Source organism: Balearica regulorum, chromosome 1 (genome assembly GCF_011004875.1).
Source record: "Balearica regulorum gibbericeps isolate bBalReg1 chromosome 1, bBalReg1.pri, whole genome shotgun sequence".
NCBI classification, from domain to species: domain Eukaryota; kingdom Metazoa; phylum Chordata; class Aves; order Gruiformes; family Gruidae; genus Balearica; species Balearica regulorum.
This window is the reverse complement of record NC_046184.1, coordinates 122,422,539-122,445,476: the sequence shown is the minus strand read 5'-3', so window position 1 is coordinate 122,445,476 and position 22,938 is coordinate 122,422,539. Positions and strand designations below refer to the sequence as shown.

General features: G+C 35.5%; 1 protein-coding gene across 13 annotated transcripts in view; it reads left to right on the top strand.

Moving 5' to 3' along the window:
* The window catches only part of KDM6A (lysine demethylase 6A), a 159,908-nt gene that overhangs the window by 96,948 nt on the left and 40,022 nt on the right, over positions 1-22,938 (top strand). For 4 of the 13 annotated variants that reach the window (XM_075773598.1, XM_075773590.1, XM_075773580.1 and 1 more), the window contains exons 7-18: positions 2,339-2,393; positions 5,233-5,267; positions 7,442-7,507; positions 8,731-8,824; positions 13,742-13,868; positions 16,617-16,715; positions 17,086-17,305; positions 17,867-18,001; positions 18,443-18,598; positions 19,250-19,345; positions 21,822-21,926; positions 22,527-22,922. In XM_075773598.1, the coding sequence (XP_075629713.1) occupies positions 2,339-2,393; positions 5,233-5,267; positions 7,442-7,507; positions 8,731-8,824; positions 13,742-13,868; positions 16,617-16,715; positions 17,086-17,305; positions 17,867-18,001; positions 18,443-18,598; positions 19,250-19,345; positions 21,822-21,926; positions 22,527-22,922 (1,584 nt within the window). The remainder of the gene's footprint in view (positions 1-2,338; positions 2,394-5,232; positions 5,268-7,441; positions 7,508-8,730; positions 8,825-13,741; positions 13,869-16,616; positions 16,716-17,085; positions 17,306-17,866; positions 18,002-18,442; positions 18,599-19,249; positions 19,346-21,821; positions 21,927-22,526; positions 22,923-22,938) is intronic. The other 9 variants (XM_075773618.1, XM_075773608.1, XM_075773624.1 and 6 more) reach the window with 5 other exon arrangements.

Sequence of the window (22,938 nt, the reverse complement as noted above, 5' to 3'; positions counted from 1 at the left end):
TTTCATTTCTTTACTGTTTGTAGCTTAGTGAACAGTGCAGGCAGAGATTTACTACACTTAGAAAATTTTCATAATGTGGATTTTGAAATTTAAAATTCAGCTAATGTAGCAGTAAGAATTTAAATTTTTAGGAGGCATTGCTGAAAATATTCCTGCTTTTTTTTTTTTTTTTACTATACAGCACTGATACTACTGGTATATTTAAATATTAAAATGGTTAGATTTTCTTATATGGTTGCCTGTTTTCTCTCAGTCTCACTGCAATAACCCTTCTGAAAAGCTACTACAGAACAGTTATCAATCGTTTCTCTTTAGATCTGCTTATTTTTTATAATAGCATTGCTAGGTGACAGTAAATCTGTTCCTTTCTGCTTTATCTTTTCGTATTAATTGTTAGTGCAAGATGACACACCTGTGCAAAACAGATTTTCTGCCATTTAGATCGATATACTCAAGGTACAGGCCAAAGTATATAGGTCTGTTCCTTTTTTCTTTGTCAGGCAAAATGCATTATAAAGAGTAGAGCATTTTATTTTTATTTAGCTTTTTCTTTTAAGTTGCCTGCTTAGTAGAATCACTATGGTAACCGACTACAGGATGTCTCTAAGGCACACAACCTGCATTGCAATGTAAGTGAGAGGAGATTTAAGTTCTCTGACTGCTGAACACTAGAAAAAGGAACAGGCAAGGCAGAGAAATAAGCTAATATTTAATATTTATAAGCTATTATTTAATGCTTGCTCTAAGGTTAAAAAGTTATTTTACAAGTAATGTATATGTGAGTTCATTGTTTTATGTACTCTCTTCTGGGAATGATACTGCTAAAAGGTCCATTAAAAATCGTAAATTTGTGTTATCATTCAACCTGCGTGTTTCATTTTTTAAAAAGCTGTTACATGTTACAAATGATAGAAGTCAGTGAGAGGAGGTAAGCTCTGTCACTGTGTGCCTCAGACCTCATCAGAGCATCAGTGTTCTTTTGTTTTAATGTTTTGCTATGGATAATACATTAATTTTCTAATAATTTTTCTGTTAAACATGTTTGTTTAGAAATTTGGTGGTCTGTTAGTCTTCTTAAATCTTTGAGATGTATGTGTTGCAGATGTGCTATACACAACATATTACTAAAACCACGAGGAAAGTACTATCTAGTAGCTCTGAGTATGAGACTACTGAAAGTGAGTTGCATATACATCTATTAATAAGGATTTTTTTTCTTCCCAGCTACACTGATAAGCTCCTGATGTCACCTATTTAGCCATCCTGAACAGCCAGAGCTAAATTACCATTTTTGTGCTAACAAAATAAAATATATTGAAGCATCAGTAATGTTTTGTGTATTAGAAGCCACCTGAAACTGTATTTTGTAGATAACTGTATTTATTAACAGTAGTATTTTGTATGCTATCTCTTAGATTTCTATGTTCCTAGGCCTTTTTCTCTTTTGAATTAATATGTTAATCCGAATTCTACATTGTGTAGGAAATTTCTATGAAGTTTATGGAAAAGTTTGGAGGCACTTGAGTTTGTATGCCTGTGCCATTCATTTTAACACACTTGGTTACGTTTCAAACTGTAAATAGTGATCACTGAATTAGCATGTCACTACTGAAATGGTTGTTCCCACCCAGACTTTCTGGCAGAGAGACTTCATTGCTCTGCTTGTGTGACCTTCTTTCTAGAAGAGTGAGATGCTAGGCTCAGAACTTCAGAATGCAAAGATGTTTTAAAGGATTTTTTGTATCTCTTGAGGAAAAGTGATTAAAAATAAACAAGCTTTGATGTTTAACTGTAGTTATCTTAAAACCTGGAGGAGAGAATGTAAGAACTTATGAGCTCCTTATGAACTCATGTTTTAATGTAAAGGTATTAATTTTTAAGTGCTTTCTGACAAGAGATCAATTTTTTAAAAAGACCTCAAATTGCTTCATTTGGAGGAAAAGTATTCTGGTTTTCTAGACGAGAGCTTCAATGTTTTACCTCTATGAGGCTGTGAGCTAGTGTGACTATATTCTCAGTTGTGTGTTCTGAGGAAAACTTGATCTCCCAGTTGTGACCATTCATTTGCTGCAGTTATTTTTCCCGATGCTATGCCAATTGTTTTGTGAAGGTGTCTGTTGCCATCTTACATTACTGGAAGCATTACTACATGGTTGCACTAAAAAAACTTACCTTCCTCTTGTAAAAAGTTGAATAGAAATAAAAAATTGCTTTCTTTAAGACACATGGTAAAATACAGTAATCATTTTCAAGTACAAAATCAATTTATTCTTAGTAATTTGCTAATGTGCTAGTACTACTTTGTTTGAAAAACAAATAATTCTTTTTTTTCCCCCAGCATTTTCAGTTAGCTTTGATTGACTGCAATCCCTGCACTTTGTCTAATGCTGAAAGTAAGTAACCTATAAATATTTCCATTTATTTTGTTGTAGTTTTTTTAAAAATAAGAAAGAACGGTATCAATTTTTAATGAACCAATCCTTCAAAGTCAAAAGAATCACTACTGAGCGAGGGAGACTACAAAACCTGTCTCCATTTGTCAGTGGAGACACATATTCCAGTGAAGTTGTGGATTGTTTTAGTTAATGGAATAAGCAAAAACTGAGACTTTGCTTAGTAATTGCTCTGAAGACTTGAGCTGTGGAGGAAACATACTGTGTGGCTGTTCATTCATTCATTTATTTATTTATAAACACAGTGCTTGTGCTACACCACACATTTAATAGTAATTGTTTAAAACTGTGTGACATCTTGATAACCTGTCATTTTTCAGTGATGATTTTAATGACATTTAAATTTATAGATCTAAAATTCAGCATCAGTCTTATGCTGTTGAAGTAAGAAAAAGTACAAAATACAATTTGATTGTTTTATTACATGTTGACCATATATTAGGCTGTACTTGAACATGGTAATCTTTTAGTGTAGTAAGATCTATCATATGCGGTACATATTGTGGGCTGTTTCAGAGCATCCTGCAGGTACTTATCCGTAGTTAGGGGAATTGTGTGCATGAATAAGCATAGGTTCCTGCATGTTTTGGAGTCTGTGAGAATTAAATTTCAGACAGTTGTGAAGGAAATTGCTCCCTCAGTTTTTAAGGTACCTTCATGCTACTCTTGGTGTTGAGCTTAAGTTAACTCTTAAGTCTAATTTCAGAAGCGTTGGATAAAGTGTTTAAAAGCATTTTTTTATTCCTTTAACTCAGAGCTGGATGGAATTGTGAATGTTCTATCAGCAAGGGCAATGAAAGAGGGTTTGTTTACGTGGGTGAAGCTGCTGGCTGTATCGATACCAAGGAGCCAGCTGTGCTACAAGGTCTTCTCCAAAGCTTTGTCACATATGAGGAGCAGGCACAGATAATTTTGTAAAATTATTTGCAGAATTCTTCCTAAGTCAATAGGCTTTTATTGTTTCCTACCAGATATGTGATTCTTTATTATATTTTGTGTTAGTTCGTATTATTTCTCACTAACTTTTATCAGTTTTCACGGTATCTCTGAATTTTTGTAAGGTTTTCCTAATCCTTCCCCCCGCCAGTCCCCTCTGCCCCCAGATTTATGTAGCGGTATGGCCCCATGTAAGGGCTTCATTGCCTGACAAAGGCACGGTGCCTGACAAAGCCAAAGGAAGAGAGCGAAGAGGAATGAGAGATACTTTGTCAGGTTCAACCATGCACTCTGACCCAGAGTGTGTAGTCTGGTCACAGAAATGCTTGAGATTGCCTTAATCCTACCCCTTGCATTTCTAAAGGCTGGGTGAGTAACAGCAATACAGTGACTGTCGTCTTAGCAGAAATGTTGGAGTACTAAGCATGTCTTCTTTCTGTTTAGGTAGTCTCTAATGTGAGACCTTTAATTTCTTTCCCCCTGTGGCATGGCTTCCTTTGGTAGCGTCACACTGAAGGGGTTTTGCTATGAGGGGAAAAAAAAAAAACGGAGTTTTTTTAGATAATGAACTCCTGAAACAAAAGCAGAGGTTTTTCTTTCATCAGTACAGAGTGAAGTTTGACAATGTGGTGAACATAATGGCTGTGTTATGTGCCCTCTAGCAAGAAACACAAAAAGTTTATTAAAATTTTAGATGATGCATCTCATTATGACCTAGTTTCTGAAGTGCACTAGGCTACCTTCTTTATGGTGAAGGACAAAGCAGTGTACAAAGGGAGATATTTCCCTCCCTTATGACCCGGAGAGAAACCTTGGAACTCCAAATTACCTGTATAAACTCCTGTGTCACACTGTTCTGTAGCTTCAAGAGGAGGAAATCTGTGTAATTGAAATAAATTGAGTTTGGCTCAAACACAGGTTTTTTCTTACTTGTAGTTCTCAAGAACATCAGGCAAAAGTCTGTCTCAAAGGAATTTTTGTTTCCTCATCAAATCAGAATAAGGATTACATTTATCTCAACTAGCTTTAGCTCTCTACCAGTCGATGCTAGTGTAGGTTAGCAGTTCACAAGCCGTAGAGATCAGGCACTCCACCTTTTCTTTAATAATTTGAGCAGCATGAGGATAATTTTTCCTCTGCTTTTATTCTTGAACAACTTTTCATTTTCTTTCTCCAGCCAGCAATTGTCTTGCCTCCAAGAGCTGCTAGTAGTATTATAGCATTCTGTGCAATTCATATGAGGAATTTAAGATGCTTTACAGTAATGATTAGAATACCATCTGTAATTAACATTTTTAGTTCAGTTTAACAGGGGAAAGACAATTCCTAAAAAGGAAAAAAAACCCACTTAAACTTAAGATCCTGTATAAAGCTGGCAGAGTATAATGTAGTTTTCTGTTCTGTAACCCAGCTAGTCTGTCCCATAGCAGTTGAATGAATAAAAACCTAAGTCTTATTTCTAACTCAGTTACGTACAGAAAATATAACCTGCATTCTCTTGTTGTGCATCTCTGCCTAAAGAGATTTTATTGCTAAGTTTACTGAAAGGTTAATGGACTCTGCATTTCAGAATGCAAAGAAAATGCATGGACCGCCTTTCTGCAATATCTGTTTTCAACCACTGCTTTATTAGGATACATATTTGTTCTCTGTCAGTTCTGTTCTAGTAAGTGTAAAATATCAATGTAAACAAATACTTTTTTTTTTTGTATCTTCAAAATGTAATTTATCTTGGTTTTGCATTGATAAATTTGACACACTGTTTATCCCTCATGTGAAAAAAACATATTGTAGTTGTTGTCGTTCATTAAAACTAACAATTTTGATTTTCCCACTCTTACAGTTCAGTTTCACATCGCCCACTTATATGAAATCCAGGTAAGCTTTAAGCTCCTTTTTATAAAGTCTGGTTGAGTTTCTACCTATACTATGTAATCAATCTGTGGAATTCAGATTATAGATGCTTTTGTAAAGTTAGGCTTAAGTCTCGAATTGTAAAGGAACTTCATTTGTTTTGGCTAAAACATACTTTGTATGTGGACTGCCATGCTATAAAATGGAGTGGCATTTTTAGTAAATTTATATATTTACTAGTCTCCCAAGCTGAATGCAAAAAAAAACCCCATAACATAATTTTTAGTAAAATTATTTTATAAGATTATATATTTTAAAGGTTACATAGAGAGATTATATAGTTTCTCAATTCATATGTATTCATATTGTTTCTCTTACACACACACGTTCTCTCTCTCTCAAGTCTTTGCCCAGGTGCCTTTTAATATATTTGACATGAAATTTTCAAATTTAATTGAACATATGTGACAGAAACATTTGAGATCTGAGGTCAACAGCACATAAAGCAGTGGTATTAATTCTGTATCAAATCCTACCACAGGGGATTTTAAGTGAATCTTTTGGGAAACTACAGCACACTTACTGAGCTTCCAGAATATGAGTAAATTAAAACCAAGTAGTTACTGAAATAGCTATTATATATTTGTAATTGGACTGACTAGTGATACGAGGTAGATTATATGCCCTTGTGTCATGTTCATAGGTATTATGTGACTATGGAAGGGATGTGACATGAAAACAAAAACTGTAGTAATTAAAATGGATGACAGACATAAACTGCATTTTCGGTCAGTTGAAAAGTAGCTTGATAAAGTGAGTGCTGTATTTTGATGGCACAGTGAAAAATGACTTTAGGTATTTATATATAAAATATAAGATGTAAATTTGAAAAACAAGGTATTTTTCTTTTGAATGCTTTTGGTGCAAAGCTATAGGACAAGGCAGTAATCCCCAGTCCCAAAACACCATTAAGAAACTTTGTGGACTGTTGTGGTTGTTACCTGGCCACTGTCCAGATCTCATTATGAGCACTGAAGCACATCTGACACGTTTATATAACAAAGCATCCTCAGCATGTTAGTTCTTTTGATCTGCCAGAGTAAAATGGCAAGTTGAACGCCCCAGGTCACCATGCCAGGTGCCTCACATAATTGTACGACCCGTGAAGCTGTGCTTTCTGACTGACAATCATAGACAGTGGGAACTTGAAGACTTGAACACAAGTCAGAGCAAAAAAGTTTCAGTGCATTCTGCTATTAGACTTGATTTGTCTTGCAGTTCTGGTTGGGAGGGGTATTTTCTTTTCTGGAATTTGAGAAACTTGGAACCACAAAGGATCTTGACTTCTTTCTGGATATTACCTCTGACACAATGAAGAGATGGTTTTGGAGGCAGGCTGGTTGTTTGGTTTCTTTTAAAGGACACAGTGCTACAGTTTTCTGAACCCCTCCATATATCTGAAAATTATCTACTCTCTAATATTAAATGAAAAAGTTACTTTGTTCCTTAATTATGTACCTTCACACTACTGGAGTTTAAATGATGGGTTGCCAGCCCCTGCACCAGAAAATAGGCTAGTGCTGATAAGAGTTAGCAGTGGTTTTTCATGCTGTTTAATGCTAGTTTCTGTTATTTAATCTGTGGCAGTGTGAGTCCCTCAGGCTGTTTTGGGTGGTGGCTTATACGATGTCTAAAGAAAGATGTTGGGTTGGGTTCCTCTCCCCCTACCCATTTCCAAGACCTTTCATGATGCAGCCGAACATAAAGGACTCTGGATCATTTGGAATTAACATATCTAAATGGAACCAAATGTAAACATTATGACAGTTTTCTGTAGTATTTTAAGGCATGTATGTAGATAGATTTCTAAAGGGTAAATAATAGAACAAATAACAACAGTAAATATATTCTAGATCTGGAAAACAGGCCCTATTTTAATAGATCTTTCCAAATCCTCCCAAGCATGTAAACATCTTTTTCAAAGTGTGAATATTAGCCACTAATAGGTAACTATTTGACATCCGGATTGCTGCTTCTGCTGTCATGCTATACAGTGAACTTCTGTTCATTTGCTTATTCTTCATAGTCATAAACTACAAATTTTGTTCCAAATGCTAAATTTAAAATTTTTTCCTGATTGTTTTTATTTTGCTGGACATGGATATTTTATTTATTTGTATTATTTGTTTTCTTACCAGTTGTCTGCATTTCATGAACACCAATTAAAAATCTTTTCTACCAACTTCCCCTTGTTCCATTTGAAAGTATGTAATTGCTGCTTTTTCTTCCTGCCTACAAAAAGGTTTTAAAATCGACTGAGTTGTTTTTTGTGATTGTGAGATCTCAAGAACCTAATAACATTTTTAACTTCTAATAGGTATTTATATTGTTTAGAGTCTTCTTCCTAGTTGTCCCTTTTAAAACACCAGTGGTCACTACTACTGTGTACTCTTTCATAAAATAAATGTATCTAAGTCATGATCATTTGCATTTAGGTGGCCTCATTTATTTTAGTATGCTCTTCATCTGTTTGCCAGGATGAAGTCTAATATTAAATTACATGAAAGCATGTTTTTCTTAAAAAATGGCATAGAATTTTTAAAAGGTAAAAAAAAAAGTAGTCTTACAGAGCTCAGCATTTGTGCCTTTTGGACTTTGTGGGAGAGGAGGAACAGAAGACTTAAGCATTTAAAATACATTCACTGTTAAACAATTATTGTTAGGGTAATGTGAAGATAAATGCTGACATTATTACCAAATATTCATCAAGAAGTCTTAACCTTTAATATATACAGAACAGCTCATACTGTTCCAGAAGTCAATAAAGACCACAATCCTAGCCTGGAAATGTGTTTTCTATATCAGAAGCTGTTCATATAGGGAGCTTCCATGCTTTAAGCACACTTAAACTACATAGCAAATAATAAGGTGGTATAATAAGATGGTATACCTTCATTCTCTAGGCCTAATCCATGGATATGTTTTAATTGTACATATGGTGGGACTCTTACCAGGACAACAAATATGTTGAAAAGGTGGTTCAAATATACCGAAGGAAGGAGAGATGCAAAATTATACCAATTACTGATGATCTTCATTTCTGTTATGAATTTCTTGGGAGGAATTTGTGTAGGGTTTTGTCAGATGTAGACTCACATTCAAGCATTCCCCTTAAAAGCAGTATATTCATTTTAGTATAAGAAGCATAATGCGTGTATGAGGAGTTAACCAAATTTAATAATTTGCAAATTTCCCTCAATTATTTTAAGTAGTCAATTTATATTAAATCCTATATTTATGAAAGTCATTCTCTTGCCATATATATACACACGTCACTCATTAAAGCTTTCATATGCACTGTATGCAAAAAAAAAGTTCTAGAATTTTTTGTCACTGTGTTTGTGTGCTGTCAGTGCTGTGAAATCGTTGCTATTGGTGATCTGTTGTAAGCTTTATGATTAATCCATTTACTTTTTTCCTTTTGCAGAGAAAGTATCACTCTGCAAAGGAAGCTTATGAACAGCTTTTGCAGATCGAAAACCTTCCTGCACAAGTAAAAGCAACTGTCTTACAGCAGTTAGGTATGTAAAATTAACTTTTATTTTCCTGTGTGTCTCTTTTTTCCATCTTCGCCTTCAGCAGTGTTTTTTAAGGCTCCATTTCCAAAGTGAGTCTTAGACACTGAGTCGGATACATGAGATTTTCACCCAAAATAGAATGCATAACAGTAGATAATTAAGTAAATAAGAGAGGAGGAAAAGATTTTAATTAAACCTACAAAATTAAAAAGTTCTTAGACTTGCTACAGTGTGTGCATTACAGGGGTCGGGCAACGAGGGGGTGGCCTTTTGGAGATGGAATGCAGCACTTAGAATTCTGTATTCTCTGTTCTGCCTCTGACAGCATCCCTTGAATAGCCAGGCTAAATGCAGTAAATCAAAATACTCTTCTCTGTTGCAGAATAGAAGAACATGGCAAATGAAAAATTTACCTTTTTCTTTAATTATAGTAGGTAATGAAAACCTATTTCTGTAACTAAAAAGTTTATCATCAGATTCCATAAAAGAAACCACATAAAAGGAGAAAAAGTAATATTTTTTAAATTGTCATCTTCAATATTTATAGAAAGCTTATAAATAATTTTTAGACCAAAATTTCTAATGGGTGGGTAGAATAAATTACTTTTGTCCTATATGCCTTATAAAAGTATTTCCAGAATATTTTGTTAAAATTGTTCAACCTAGTGCAAAACTTCATTCACTTTCTCCATGTTCTTCATCTAATTTATTATTCTAAATATTAATTTAGCCTGCTTATGCCCATTATTTTTTTTTCCTCCCTTTCACATAGTGGTCATTGATTTCAAATTAGTAACAAGCACTAAGTTCTGGCCACAATGCTTTCTTTTTTTGTAATGCAGGTTGTGTGTGGATATGGAGTGGGCTCATTTGTTTAGCTTTTGATTCTTCTGTGTGAAATCACAAATGAAAGTGCTGGAGGAGTTCACTGCAGGACTCTAGGTGCTTGTAGTTTTGCTGTCACACAACAATGTTGATTATATTTGAATATCCCCTTTGAATTTTTTTTTTTTTTAATTGGGTATTATCCCACCTAGTATAAATTGTCAGCAATTTCATCCAGAAAGGCTACACATAAGATCAGTGGAAGACAGGCTTCCCAAAATAGCTGACCAATGCTTTTTCAACTCCATTTGATGTATGTTGCCACCATAGAAGCAAAGGCATGTGGTTATATTCATAAAATCCTACCACAGATCTCTGCTAGCAATAAGAGCAATGACTTTGAGAATTGTCTGCTGTCTAAAAGCCAGATTAACTCCCTTTATTCAATCAACACAATTCACCTAGTTTTGTAGCGTGGGTAGCTTCTATGTGGAGAAGGGGACAGAGTGGTCTTAACCAGAACATTCAAGGAATAATACCATTTCTTTTGCTCTTGGCTGTTAACAGTGGTATTTATCAGAGTATGGTGTTTATCGCAGATTTAGTCTTTAGCAGCTGGTAGTAAAAACACCTCCTCAGGAAGCATAGTCTGGGTGGTGCACTGCTGCTTAGAAAAAATAATAGAAAATACCTGCCACCTGCCAGAATGCTACTGGGAAAACCCAAAATGTATTTGTATTTCGATGTTGAACTCTTCTTTCTTTTTTCTTTTTTTTTCTTTTTTCTTTTCTTTTTTCTTTTTTTTCTTTTTTTTTTTGTGTGTGTGTGTCCTTTTTACTCCAACAGGAAAATCATTTTGGCATGAAAATGCTCTTTGTTTATTTTCCTTAGGTAGTTAATCTTTATTGACCCAAAGTTGAAATTTAGGCAAGTTCAGGTGTTTTGTGAGAGAACTGTTAAACTGTTTGCTCTTGTTGCTAGTTTCCAAAGCAGATCACTGTGGAGGAGAACTCTGTGATTGTCAGATAAATCCATACCCATTTGAGCTGATGCATGCTGACTAGTTCAGGTAGATGTAACAGTGAGATCTGTGCAGTTGGATAAGAGCAGTTTGTTTCTTTTGTGCCATTTCATTTGTTTTCCAGACAACAATTCTTTTCACTGCTTTGCCTAAAATTACATTAAATTAATGAGACTGAAAATCAAATCTATCCTGGTATTTTCTTCTCCAGTTGTAATCAGTAGTTGCGTAAGGAGGAGTGTAAGAAGAACATAAGCATCTGCTTTAGAGGTTCCCACAGCACTCTCCCAATGATTTTGAGCTTGGGGCATTCCTAGGTGGTGTCCATGTAATTGGATAAGAAACATCATGAGATGCTAAAATGGAAAGAGGCTCATCTCTTCAGAGACTGAGATGATGGTGTTTATTGGGGAAAAAGCAATTGCCACAACTTCAGCATGAGAGTGATTGATAAGCATAAAAAAACCCCCAGCCCTGCAGCATGAGCTAGGCTAGCACATCCTCCTGCTGAGGCAGCGCAGCGATTTGTTACAAATTAGATTTTAAAGACCCACAAAAGAGCATGGAACATTTGTGAAATATGGATAGAATCTGCGTTTTTGTTTATTATGTTAAAAATGTCCGAGAGTTTATTATGTTAAAAATGTCCCACTAGTCAATATGCTTGTTGAGAATTTGAGTTAGGTCTGGCAAATGGGAAACTGCACAGCTTACCAGGGTTTTTCCATCACCTTCTTTCTGTATGTTCCTCATTTTGTGTTTGAGGAGAAGCAAGATCCAGTTTCCTTTACCTGTGCTATTCTAGTAGAAAACTTTTGTTTGTTCTCCCTTACCCTCTCTCTTGTTTTTTGCCTTTTTCAATTCCCTGCCCAGGAAGACAAAATCGGGAAGCAAGCCTTGGTTCAGCAGTGAAACTAGATGGGGATTGCTAGTTCTCTTTTCTGTCTCCTAGAAATAGATTCTTTTTATCAGTGAACCTCAGTAAAGATCTCCAATACCTCCAACAATGTGTTAACTTTCAATCCAGCACAGTTCTGATGAAACAGAAGATAGACATCACCACACAACGTTTCCAAAGATTCATGAAATTGTTTAATGTCTTTTTTTACCCTTGTTTTTAATCCCTGAACTATTACCTTTATCTCAGGCTTTGCCTGGTACTGCACCTGATAAATTTATCCTTAATGTACACTTACGGAGGTGCATTCTGATAACCACTCTCACATAAGCCTTTTTTTCTTAAAGCATGAGTATTTTCTGTATGCTTAAGAACTTTGAATCAAAATCATAGCTTGTTCATGAAGTTCATGAGAGAAAGTAGTGTATATTATATGTCTCTGCAAAAATTACTGGGGTGGGGTTTTTTCCCTTTTTTTTTTTTTTTTTCTCTGATGGGTAGGGTTTTGACTTGATCCATCTTTAGACAAGATAAAATACTCTTTTTTTCAGCACTGTAACCATTTGGCTCCTAACCTGACATTTCCTACAGTCCATGAAATACTCAAGCTTCTGCTGCTGACCACAGTTTCCAAGTGATACTTCTTAAAACACTTCAGGCAAATGTTGTTCAGTAGATAGGATTTTCTTTCAGATTGTGTTTTTTAAAGCTTGGATGTTTGCCTTCCATTTCCAAAAGTCCCGCCGTGGCTGTTAACAAACCATAAGCCCATGGAATTTAAAAAAAAAAAAAAAGCTGTATAGAGCAGGTAGAATAAAATATTTAAGGTATAGTCTGATTACAGAGAGTGAAGTAAGACTGCAAATACTCATCAGTTCAGTTCTCAGCCTTGCCTACTTAGTCTAGCGTTTCAGATGAGATATGAATCTGATGTGGATCTTTTGAGTGGTATTACCTGTTCACGTAGTTACACTGTATGAAAAAGGATAAGCTTGGGGTGCTGAAGTTTAGCTGACATAGGATTTCAACGGACATTTAGTGCTGGTGTGTGTACAATTCTGTAGGTAACTGAAACTTTATGCAAACCTTGGATGTTTTATGAAATTGGTATTGTAGTGTTCCACAAGGGACTGTTAATGTGCGGGATACTATAAAAACATAGGGACAATCTGTTGTCACATCTTAGGTTTTACAAATGTTGGCTGAAAAGCAGTGGATTATTAAGACAAACACATGGAGATTAAGCAAACAGCAAGACATTGCTGACCAGTGTGGTATGTAGTGATGTCAACAAGGCAGCTGCCTGGATTTCCTTGTACTCATGATATGAATGGCAGTGAGATGATTTTGTGGCTGCATAAAGGAATTCCATCTAAGCCTAGAGGCAGATGAGGAGCAGCTAGAGATGATAATGAAGGTGCTTTATTTGAAACGGTAACCAAGCCTTGCATCAGTGCTAGAGCAGGGATGTGTTTTGATAGCATGTAAAAGACAATATGGGAGCATGGATTGTGGCAAGCCTTTAAAGTGGGGATGAATAATTTGTCTAATGTAATAAAAGAAAAAAAAGGCATTTGAAAGAATATGATGTGTGGTTAGATGAGGATATAAAACGATCTTTGCAGCAGAATTTGTTACGTAGATGAGAGGAGATTGTATTTGTCAAGGTGAATGGAAAGGATGTTGTAGCAATGAAGATGAAATGACAATGTTAGATTTAAGCGGAGATACAAAAATTCTTAAGTGTTCTGTTGGCAAATTGTCCAAATCCATGATACACAGATAATTGATGTATGTCACAGGGAGAATGGTAGCATTTTTCACAATGACAGGGAAGGTATTTGTGTTCAGAGGAGGAAAGAGTTAAAATTTCCAGATAAACTTTTTATAATAGAAGATTGAGCAGTTTATAATTGTGCTACTAACCTCATAGACAATTATTTAAACAAAAAAAATGCTTTAAAATAATATTGACTTGGGGTCCTTTTGTACTGTAATTTTAGTATAGAACTTTACAGGATACAAAAGTTGCCTTCATAATATTTTATTTAAGTGATATTATTGTTTGAGATTCCTATTTTTAAAGAGGAACTAATGCAATTAATGTCCTGCTGTGCCAAAGTGTTAAATGGTCTTAGGGAATTTCACTTCTGCCATTTATGGGCTCTTTTTGTAGGCTGGATGCATCACACCGTGGATCAGCTTGGAGACAAGGCAACCAAGGAAAGCTATGCTATACAGTATCTCCAGAAATCTCTAGAAGCGGATCCAAATTCTGGTCAATCCTGGTATTTCCTCGGAAGGTGAGAAATGACTTTATAGACACTGTAACTATATTTGTACATTTTTTGAGGATACTCATTATTGCGAATATCTTACATTATTTTTCTTAATACTTTCAGAGGAAAAATGAAGGGAAAGGATGTATGTATCTACTGAAGTCTAGTTTTCTGGGAAGTGTATAAAAAGACAAGGTGCTAACATACTTGAGATGAATATAGATTTAGAAGTTGAAATGAAGTATGTTACCCAAGTGGTCCTACTTTTTTTGTGGTTGTTATTCAGTTTACACATGTACAGTAATCTGAGTCTTCCCTGCCTGGTTTTACCTGTTTCTCCTACTACCATATCTTCTATTCTCTCTCTGTTTGGGTTTTTGGTTTTGGGGGGGGGGTGTTTTGTTTATTTTTTGTAAATGCTCTGTAAATGTTGCTACTTTTGTTCATACCTTTTTCACAATTCTTTATCTCTTTATTTTCTCAGAATCTCCCTTCTAATCTCTCTCAATTTTTGCACAAAACCACAAATATTTTCCCCACTACACATCCATTTATAAACAGCATATGTTGCAACTAAATACTAGGCCAAAACAGCTCGAATTGATCTATTCTAATATCTATTTAAGTGTTGTATTAATTCTGTACTATCAGACAGTATTTTTTACTTTAAAATTAACTTATTCCAAGATGTAAATCATGTAAATTTGATGACTTTTCATGGTCTCCTTTTTAAGAAAATAGAGTATTTTACACAAACCAGCAGTAACTCTTGAAATAATCAGGTTTTGGAGAAAGCTTTGAGGGCAATTCAGGTCCATATGTGAATAGGTCAGTTCTGTTGAGAAATACATTGGAAAGGAATTACGCAAAAATAAAATTAATATCCTAGCCTCAGTATCTTCCAGCTGACTTTTGTGGAGGTTCTGGTCACATACAGCTGGAACCCACTTTGGTTTTTGTCATTTTGTCATAATTTTATTCCTCCAGCTGTACCTGTAAGACAGGGCTCTTCGACCAGCTGTGTCTGCAGGCTGAGGGAGGAACACCCCTGCTTGAGTGTGAAGAGCAGAGGGCTGCAGCAGGTGTGGAGAGAAGAGGGAACATAAGCCAGGAATCATCTGGCTCATCCTGTCCTCCACGGGGCTGAAATCCTGTTTTTTTCCTCAGTAGTCCCATTTCATGTGCCTTGAGCTAGTCAAGTTCTTCCACAGCAGCAGGATGCAGCCAGGGCTTCATGAATTACGTGTGCGCAGCTGCCGTTGCTCCTGCTCCTACAGTGCCATGGCTTTCATGTGGTTAGAGTGAAACCTAGGACTATACAAAAAAGGAGAAATGCAGGAAATGGGGGGCGGGGGCTCTTACCCTCTATAGGGAGGGCTAGAGCAAAAATACATCTGTGCCCCATTCCTGCAGTCCATACGTTGGCAGAAGAGGAAGGGAACAGGGTTTACAGGGCTGTGCATTTGTTCTTCCTCTTTTTCCCTCCTCATGTATTCCCTTGGGTTATTCCTTCATCTGCTGGTTGTCCGCATTGGATAATGAGTTGATTTAAAGCTACCTTTCAAAAATCTATCACCACCCCCTCCTCCACGGGGAAAAAAAAAAATCCATCACCCTTTTTAAGTTTTGTTTGGTGCTTAATGTTAGTGCTAGCCCAATCTGAGTTTTCATGTATCTGATAAGCAGACAGATTGAAACGTGTCTTTTGGAACTTGAGTTAGATTGTAATTAAAATGATCTTCTGAAATGTTGTCTTCAGACTCAGTGGATGCTTTTAGGCAAAGTACTGTTAGATTTTACTGTATTCCTTTCTTAGTGTGCCTCAAAACTACGTGAAAGAGTGAAGCATGTTTGACAAACCTTAGCCTGTACTGTTCTGCTTGGGTTTTATTGTTTACTAGAATAAATGTTCTGTTTTTATTTATGTGTTTTGAAAGTTGTCAGTTCTTTTCCAACAGGGAAATTTATTACAATACGGAGCAGAGCTATTGTAGATTAAACTAGTAAATATATACATATTTTTAATACTGTATTTATTTGAAGCTTTTAATTTTTAAAAGGTAGGTATTATTCCCTGTGGTATAATTGTAGCTCTCTTTAGAGTTATATTTCTGCTTATAATGCCAGAATACCTTTGAATTTGTATGTAAAAAACATTTAAGTAAGAAATTATGAAAAAATCTGGAACACCAAGATTTTTTTTTTACAAAATTTCATGCTTTATATATGCAGTAAAATTAACTGGTTTGTTGTTCATTACCTGAAATCTTATTGAGATGTGAGATATGCACATGAAAAGCTTCCCAGGCAATTAGGAACGATCCTGATTGAGTTGGTCAAAATCTCTTTAATAATTCTGAAACATTTCTTGTAGAACATGAAGTTTCATAACCATTTGTTTGATGAAATAGGTAATTTAATTGATTCTTTATAATGCTGTCTGTAGATAAATGTTGTTGTTCTTGTCTGATAAGTTATCACAAGTGAAAGGAAAGTAAGTCTTTAAAATATGGTATGACTTTTCCTTACAAATGCAATAGGCTAGGGCTTAAGCAGTCTTGGTGTACTTTTCAAATAAATAATTAGTGATAACATGTTGCTTAAGATGTTTGAGTCTGCTTATGCCTGGTGTTCAGAAACAGCAAAGGTTTTGGATTCATGTAGATGAGTGTGTATTTGCATGACTTATCATTTATCAGATCAGTCTTGGTAAGCCATCCTCAATGATTACCTTCTATAAATATTACCAAAGTTCTTTTTTTCTTCTCCCAGGTGCTATTCAAGTATTGGGAAAGTTCAGGATGCCTTTATATCTTATAGGCAATCTATTGATAAATCAGAAGCAAGTGCAGATACATGGTGTTCTATAGGGTAAGAATGATAAAGGGTAATACAGTGATATAATTCAATGCTAATATATAAATAAATAATACCGGCTTTTTAACTCTTTTGTGCTCTCAAGGGGATCATAAAGCTTTTTTATTTATACCTTCATGTTGTCAGACTTGTCTGATTTGCAGTTTAAATAATAGATTTTTATTTGCTTTCTCAACTTTTTAAAATACTGAATATGCTATGTGTATGAGCTGTGGACATTAATATTTTATATGTTGTCTATGCGTATTACTGTGGTTTATATAATGGCAAAGTTTGTTAAGGGTTTTGAGGGTTTGTGTATATTTGACTTGTTCGTATTTTGACATTGTTATTAATTCTCAACTTCACTAATCTTTCTATTCAGTGTGCTGTATCAACAGCAAAATCAGCCTATGGATGCTTTACAGGCCTATATCTGTGCTGTACAATTGGACCATGGCCATGCTGCAGCCTGGATGGACCTAGGCACACTCTATGAGTCCTGCAACCAGCCTCAGGATGCCATTAAATGCTACTTAAATGCAACTAGGAGCAAAAATTGTAGTAATACCTCTGCGCTTGCAGCACGGATAAAGTATTTACAGGTAAAACTAACATTTTAAGAAGCGGGAAATACTCTTCCAAATACACAGCAGAGGGGTGGGGAGAAGGAACACACAAGTTTAACTTGGAATTGTTTGTGGTGTGTATAATCTGTTTTCATGTGTATTGTAAGCATATCATAGCCCGTACTATTTTATTTCTTCATTTTTAAGTGGAACTTAATTCCTTATAAACCCTATTTTGCACATGTAATCAAAGCATACTGTTTTACATCACTTTGCTTTTTTCTTTGTATTGTCTACATTTTTAAGTTCTCATAACATAGAGAGAGAATACACGCACACTATCTTTCACTCTTGTTTGCAATTTCAGAAAAAAGGAATTATGAGACCTCTGAATCCAGAGCTCATCTTTGTTCTGATTCTCACAAAGGTTTATATTCTGGTTACCCTCTTTATACTTAGCACCTTTCTAAAACCCCAAATTTTAAATCTATCCTCTCTTTAAGACATAATTAGCTACAGCATTTAGGAAGATTTCATGGACTTGCTCTTACTAAAGTAGGCTTGTGTTAAATTTGCTTTTTACATAATTTTTCCTAGGCTCAGTTGTGTAACCTTCCACAAGGTAGTCTACAGAATAAAACTAAATTACTTCCTAGTATTGAGGAGGCATGGAGCCTACCAATCCCCGCAGAGCTTACCTCCAGGCAGGGTGCCATGAACACAGCACAGCAGGTGAGAAGTTGGGTTATGTTCTGCAGGTGCCCAGCTTTAAGGGTTCTTTACAATCGGTAGTGGTCAAGCTTATTTTATTGAGCACAGGACTGGCTTTGATTAATAAAAAGCCTTTGATTTCTTTGCAAAGGGATATTAGATCAAGAAGCTCCCTATACTCTGGGAGAAATATGGGGGTACCAATTTAGAACCTTTGTGGATTTTCATGATTTTAAAAGATTTCATCTTAAATAGAAATGCTGCAGTGGTTTAATAATCCCATGAAAGGTACACATTCCTCCATTGATGACCATATGGAAACTGATTTTTCAGTTATTGAGATCAGCTTCAGAATATCTACTCGGCCCTTTTAATTTATGTGGGCTGTTAAAATATATAATTTAAAGAAAAGAATTAAGAATATATAGAACCATATTTTTGTCTTCCTTCTGTGATTCTTAGGCTTGTAAACCTCATCATCCAAATACTGAACCTGTACTAGGCCTCACTCAAACACCAATTTCACAGCAATCCTTGCCACTACACATGATTCCTTCTAGCCAAGTAGATGACCTGACCAGTCCTGCCAAGAGGAAAAGAACATCTAGTCCAACAAAGGTATATATTCTGATGAACTAAAGAGCCCCATACCAAAATTATATGGAAATACGCATTAAAATAATGCAGCATGCACAGAATTTGTGCTGTAAATTTTAATCCTTTGGCATCAAGGTGGGGAATGTTTTTAGGAATTTTAAAAAAACATTTTTCAGTGATGTGTTTAGCAAGGTTACAACTCAGACAGGAAGTGCATAAGGGCAATGCAGATTGGTGGTACTATACTAAAGTCATAGTTGTAAAAGTGAAAAAGTAAAATCATAGTCTGATGATAGATAGAGAGGGAAATGATCATGTCATCCTGTCTATTGCCTTTGCTTATATTTAGAATTCAAGTGTTTCATCATCATGTAATAGTGTTGCAATAGATAAAGTATTCAGTTTTAAAAGCAGCGTACATTTAAGTTAATGGTGTAATTTGATTGTTTCTTGTTATGCTATTAGATATCATCTAACTTTTTCCTCTGACTACTCTGATACTGTATGGGAATGGTAGAATGAGACTTGGCATGTTTTAGTATGTTCTTTGTTTATATCGTTATTCTTGAAACAATGGTTAGTTCTTTCATAAGTAAGATAAAATCTACATAGCAAAAGAAATTATGTTGACCCTTTGATAGTCACGCATTTTAATGTAATGTTTTCTCTCAGAATACTTCAGATGTTTGGAGCAGTGGCCATACAGTGTCACATCCTCCTGTACCGCAACAAATTCATTCTTGGTGCTTGACACCACAGAAATTACAGGTAGGTATGCTGGAGATCTTCAGAAGCTTTGGTAGACTTCTTGTTTGTTTCTTTCTTCCTTTAAAAAAAATAAATCTGGAATGTTTTTTGGTTTCACGTTTCTGAAATTCAGTGTGAAATATTTCCCAAATAATTCCCACAGTGTAATTGAAGTTGTGCTAATATTTATGGCTTCTCTATGTGAAATTAGTTCTGTAGTAAAATAAATGATCTCTAGCAGAAACCGAACACTTACACTGTATGAATCCTGTAATTTATAAAATAAGAACATACAGTAATTCTCTTTTCTTACGATGTTTTATAGATAGATATGCAAATTGCTACACTTGTGTTCCAAGTGAGTTTTACCACTTCCTGTAATGTGGGGGATATTGAAGGAGGTGCAAAAGTGTTGTAATACCCTCTTTTTCCTCTGAGGTAGCATGTTGTATCAAATTGTGTAAACAAACATGCACATTTTACAAAATGCAATCACTCAAATTAAATCTGGTACTGCTTTTCTGTATTTCATGTCATCTAATATATTTATATGAAATGCTAGATTTTATTTTTGAAATCTTGTTTCAGGTCTTTTTTGTTGTCTCTTCAGTTCATTAGGGTTTGCAGTGAGCTTCAGCAGGAATTCAATATTTTGAAAATCAGGCCTAGCTGGAAACTCTTACCCATGTATCACAGATACTGGTTTGGATGCAAGATAAAATAGAAGGGAACACAGTGCAGAGACAGAAGGCATTCTGACTGACTGAGTAGTGTTCCCCTCAACTCCAATATACTTCTTCAGCTGTTTCTCTATCTGAACAATACTGGCTTTATTATGCTGCATAATTTTTCTTTCCCTTCCCCCTCTCCCCATCCCTTTGGTACTTCCTAATCTCTTTTCATGCACTCTTCTCTCTGCTTATTTTATATCCTACTACTGTTTGTCCTTTTTGGTTTCAACTTTTCCAGCTTCAACTTCCTCCTCTAAGCAGTATCTAAGTAGGCTTCTCGAAATACAGTATACGAGATTCGCTGGCAATAGCTTGACAAGGTTCCAGCATATATGAATAGGAAAGCCAAAAAGATATGATGCAAGAGGAGAGAGAATAAAACCTTTATTACATCTTCTAAGTCAGCCTTTTATATACACATATATATACCTATATATATACATATAATAAGAATAGGTCTAATATTATATATATACACATATATACATGTAATAAGAATAGGACTAATATATGTGTGTATATATATGGGTATGAGTGTGTGTGTATAGAGATATATAATACTAGTCTTATTCACTGCAGTCCCCTACAGAGGGACTTCAGAAAGGAAGCTACTATTAATCCAGGGAGTTTGGCATGAACCATCTTTAACCACTCTTTCAGACAATATTGGATTTTTTTTTAGTTGATAGTTTGCAAATACAATTGTTCAAAGCAAAATGAGCTACACTTTATTTAATACTCAGTTAATACTTCAGTTCCATTTATGTATTATTAATACAGCATAATCAAAGCAAAGGAGATGAGAAGGATGTAGAAAAATAATATGTGCAGACCTGAAAGGAACTAAAGGAAACCTGATTTGTGTTTGGTTTTGGTGGGGCTTGTTTTGGTTGGATTGTTGTGGGGTTTGTTTGGGGTTTGGTGGTGGTTTGTGTTTTTTGGAGGGTTTTTTGGGTTTGTTTGGGGGATTTTTTTGAAAGGATTTACAATGATGTGAAATACCTTAGTATTTAAGAACAATCAAGAAAAATGTCTGTATGTCACCTTTTGTGTAGCACAACTTTTACTTTCTTCTCCACACCCCCTCCCCCTTCCTTCTCAGATAGTGCTTTTGTGTTCCACATTTCAGCATTTATGTCATACCACTTAGCAGCAGCAGACTTACTGGTAGAATGATGGTGTGTGCTGAGTAGTTTAAAATGAATACAAAGATCGGATTTTTGGTAATAGATACTTAAATTTATCAGTTGCAAATGAGTTCAATATAATAACTTAAGATACTGCTCTGTACAATTAAGTTGTATAGTATTCTGGGTTTGTTTATTTTTTATTGTTTATTGTTATATTTTCTGGAGAAGTTTTCATGTGCGACTATAGGTTGAATTTACTTTGTGCTGAACAGTATTAATAAAAGAATAGCACAGTACAAAAAAGGGTTAAAACATACATAATGATAATAAGAATTCTCTATAATCATACTTGAATGTAGTTTTCTTTTATGGTACCAGCACACTTAATTTTAGTGTGATGATAATATTTGTACACCCAAATAATTTAGAAAGTCTTTTTAGTTTTAGTAACTAGTAATAAGGTTTGGTTACAGAAGAATGTATGGACGGATGTTTGAGTCTGCAGCTGAAATCTCAGTCATGTTTTCAGCTTTACAAGTCTTGTTTTCATGGATAATTTTTAGTATTATATGCAAGAAAGTTACTAAAAAGCACATGCAATTTTAATGATTCTGAACTGTACTGCTGTTTTTTCAGCACTTGGAACAGCTGCGTGCAAACCGAAATAATCTAAATCCAGCACAGAAACTTATGCTGGAACAGCTGGAGAGTCAGTTTGTCTTGATGCAGCAACACCAGCAGGTGAGAACAAAAATATTTCTCTTTTACAGAACTTTTGTCAGTAATGGTGTCTGTTGTTGTTTCTTGAATTCTGAAGAATTTCTATTGCACTGAGTTCTCATGCCCTTTACTACATTACATTAAGTCATCTTTTTTTGTATAAAGCATAATTGTTGTTTACTGGTTGAAACGTAATGGGTTTAGCTGTGTTTTATTATAGGACTACCAGATAATGTAAAAGTTTTCAAGCCACACTTTCAAACTAAAGTGAGTGGACACATGTAAAAGCAGTCTTACTTGAGAAATACGTAGTTGTAGTAAGCCGTATTACCGCATCTCTCTCCTCTCACTGTTCACTTCTCTCTCTTACTATCCAACTTTAGCAGTAAAATGCTAACACTCAATCTGAAGCGCCTAGAAGAAAAGCGTGCCGATAGCTTTACCTTAAATTTCACTCAGCACATTTGTGAGCATGACGGTCGTCTTTATTTCTCACAAACAACTGTGAAGATCAGTATAAAATCAGAATTGACCAGGGCAATAAAGTACACAAACCTTGCATGATCTTTACTTTTTAAATTCTGCAGCTAACGTTCTTGTGCTTTGTTCATCTTCCGTTAGATGAGACAAACAGGAGTTGCACAGGTACGATCTACTGGAATTCCTAATGGGCCAACAGCTGATTCATCACTGCCTACAAACTCTGTCTCTGGTCAGCAGCCGCAGGTTGCTCTAACCAGAGTGCCTAATGTCGCTCAGCGTGGAATCCGTCCCGCCTGCCCCGGGCAGCCTATGGCTAATGGACCCTTTCCAGCAGGCCCCATTCCCTGCAGCACAGCAAGAACGCTGGGTAGTACAGACACTATTTTGATAGGCAATAATCACATAACAGAAAGTGGAAGTAATGGAAACGTGCCTTACCTGCAGCGAAACGCACTCTCTCTACCTCATAACCGCACAAACCTGACCAGCAGCGCAGAGGAGCCGTGGAAAAACCAACTATCTAACTCCACTCAGGTATACTCAGTTTACT